Source organism: Penaeus chinensis, chromosome 23 (genome assembly GCF_019202785.1).
Source record: "Penaeus chinensis breed Huanghai No. 1 chromosome 23, ASM1920278v2, whole genome shotgun sequence".
Lineage (NCBI taxonomy): Eukaryota > Metazoa > Arthropoda > Malacostraca > Decapoda > Penaeidae > Penaeus > Penaeus chinensis.
The window spans coordinates 20011167-20012925 of record NC_061841.1 but is presented as its reverse complement, the minus strand read 5'-3'; the positions used below and the strand labels follow the sequence as shown (position 1 = coordinate 20012925).

The following is a 1759-nucleotide window of genomic DNA, read 5'->3' as shown; positions in this document are numbered from 1 at the left end:
AAGAGGGACTTGGTGAGAGTGATGAGAGCGGGCTGTGAGGGGAACATAAACAGAACTTTTGATTCGCTCAGAGAGGTCGACCTCGCATACGGTGAGATAGAAGTGGCGAAGGAGTTCCACAAATTTCTTCTGTCTTTCTACCCTGACCTGACTAGCATTAGCTGCGAGTGGAGGACGAACATGTTCGAGGACGGCTACTCCAGCCACGCCTACGACGTTCTATTCCCCATTATCTCGAAGGGGCAACAGGTCTCCCTGAAGCGCGTGTTTCTAGACGGGGTGACGCTCTACAGCACGGGGCGCGCGCGCCTGCAGCAGTTGGCGTGGAGCTCCCCGGCCGTCACGTCGCTGGCGCTCGACTGCAGCACGAGAGGCAGCCCGAGGGTCTACGAGACCGCGGGAAGGCAGCTGACGGAGCTGCTGTCGGAGTGGACGCACTTCTCGGAGCTGCATGCGAACGTCAGTTGTGAGGATCACGTCACGCACGCCATGTTGGCCCCTGCCTTGCAGATTCACGGCGGGAGGCTGACGTCCCTCACCCTCGAGGCCTCCAGCCCTGGCCAGCGGCTCCACGTGGCCACCGTGTGCCTTCTCGTGCAGCTCTGCCCCGCGCTGGCGTCGCTCAGGCTGCGGGTGTGGAGCCGGAGCATGCTGGAGGCGCCGGCCACGCAGACTTCGCCGCCGCTGCCCCTGCACTGCGTCCACCTGGAGGAATTCTGTCTGCACGAAGACGGCCCCGGCGACCAGGATGACCCAGTGGCCGAGGAGGGACACCTGGCTCGCTGGGCAGGGCTCATGGAGACAGTAATGACGGCATCCCCTCTACTGTCAACACTCAGCATCAGCATCTGCCGCGGCGTGGCTCCGCTGATGGACAAGTTACAGAGTGATATTCATGTCCTCCACCTGCACGTGACCGATGGCTACGAGTGGGAGCCATCAGTGGAGCAGATCTGCCAGCTGGTGAGCCGCCTGCCGCGCTTGCATCACCTGTTCTTGGAAGAGGTGTCTGGCCGTGTGTTCTGGCGAGTGCGACGTCGGTACCAGTACACGGGGCTTCGTGTGTACTGGGGTAATCTGTACGGCTGGCCGAGGACTTGACCCACGTCCTGGTGGCTGATGGCGGGTGCGCAGAGAACGGCTGGCCGGATAGTGAGATGCGTTAGTGCTGAAAACCTCACTGTATGGAGGTCGTGGTTGCGTTTGCAAAGTGCTTTCGGAGGCGGAGATAGTACAGTAGTGCATATTGCTCAACATTTAAGCTAGTTAACAAAAGACAGCATTGAAAATATAGACATATAACATTTGATCTGCTTCAGAATCAAACAAACAAACAAAAAGTGGAATGTCGTAACAAAATATGAGTTCATATATGAAGTCCAGTGCTAGACTGATGTTATTTAAAAATTTAATATATAAGTTTGATTGCCCAAAGATTGCAAATATTGTTGTATATTCTCCTTTACAAGAGAAAACTGAGAATCATGAACGAAACTGTAGCAAATAAAATTTTATACATTTCTATACATGCTATTAATGTCCCAAATTTCAGCTATTCATTTTATCTGACTCATTAATGGCTAATGATTTGAGGGGTGTATTATTTTAGTTTTTTTTCCTAGATTCTTAAAACAAGGTAAGTTCCAATGTGTTTTCACAAATATACGGCCGGTTTGTTGAAAATTTGAATATTCATTGTACGGACATGCATATACATAAAAATTTATATCTATCTATCAGTCTTGACATTCATATCAAT

General features: G+C 51.7%; 1 protein-coding gene across 3 annotated transcripts in view; it reads left to right on the top strand.

Moving 5' to 3' along the window:
* The window catches only part of LOC125037389, an 8765-nt gene extending 7241 nt beyond the window's left edge, over positions 1-1524 (top strand). For all 3 annotated transcript variants that reach the window (XM_047630496.1, XM_047630495.1, XM_047630497.1), the window contains one exon: positions 1-1524. This exon is cut by the window's left edge. In XM_047630496.1, coding sequence (XP_047486452.1) covers positions 1-1101 — 1101 coding nt within the window. In that variant the 3' untranslated portion in view covers positions 1102-1524.
* Positions 1525-1759: the final 235 nt, after the last annotated feature.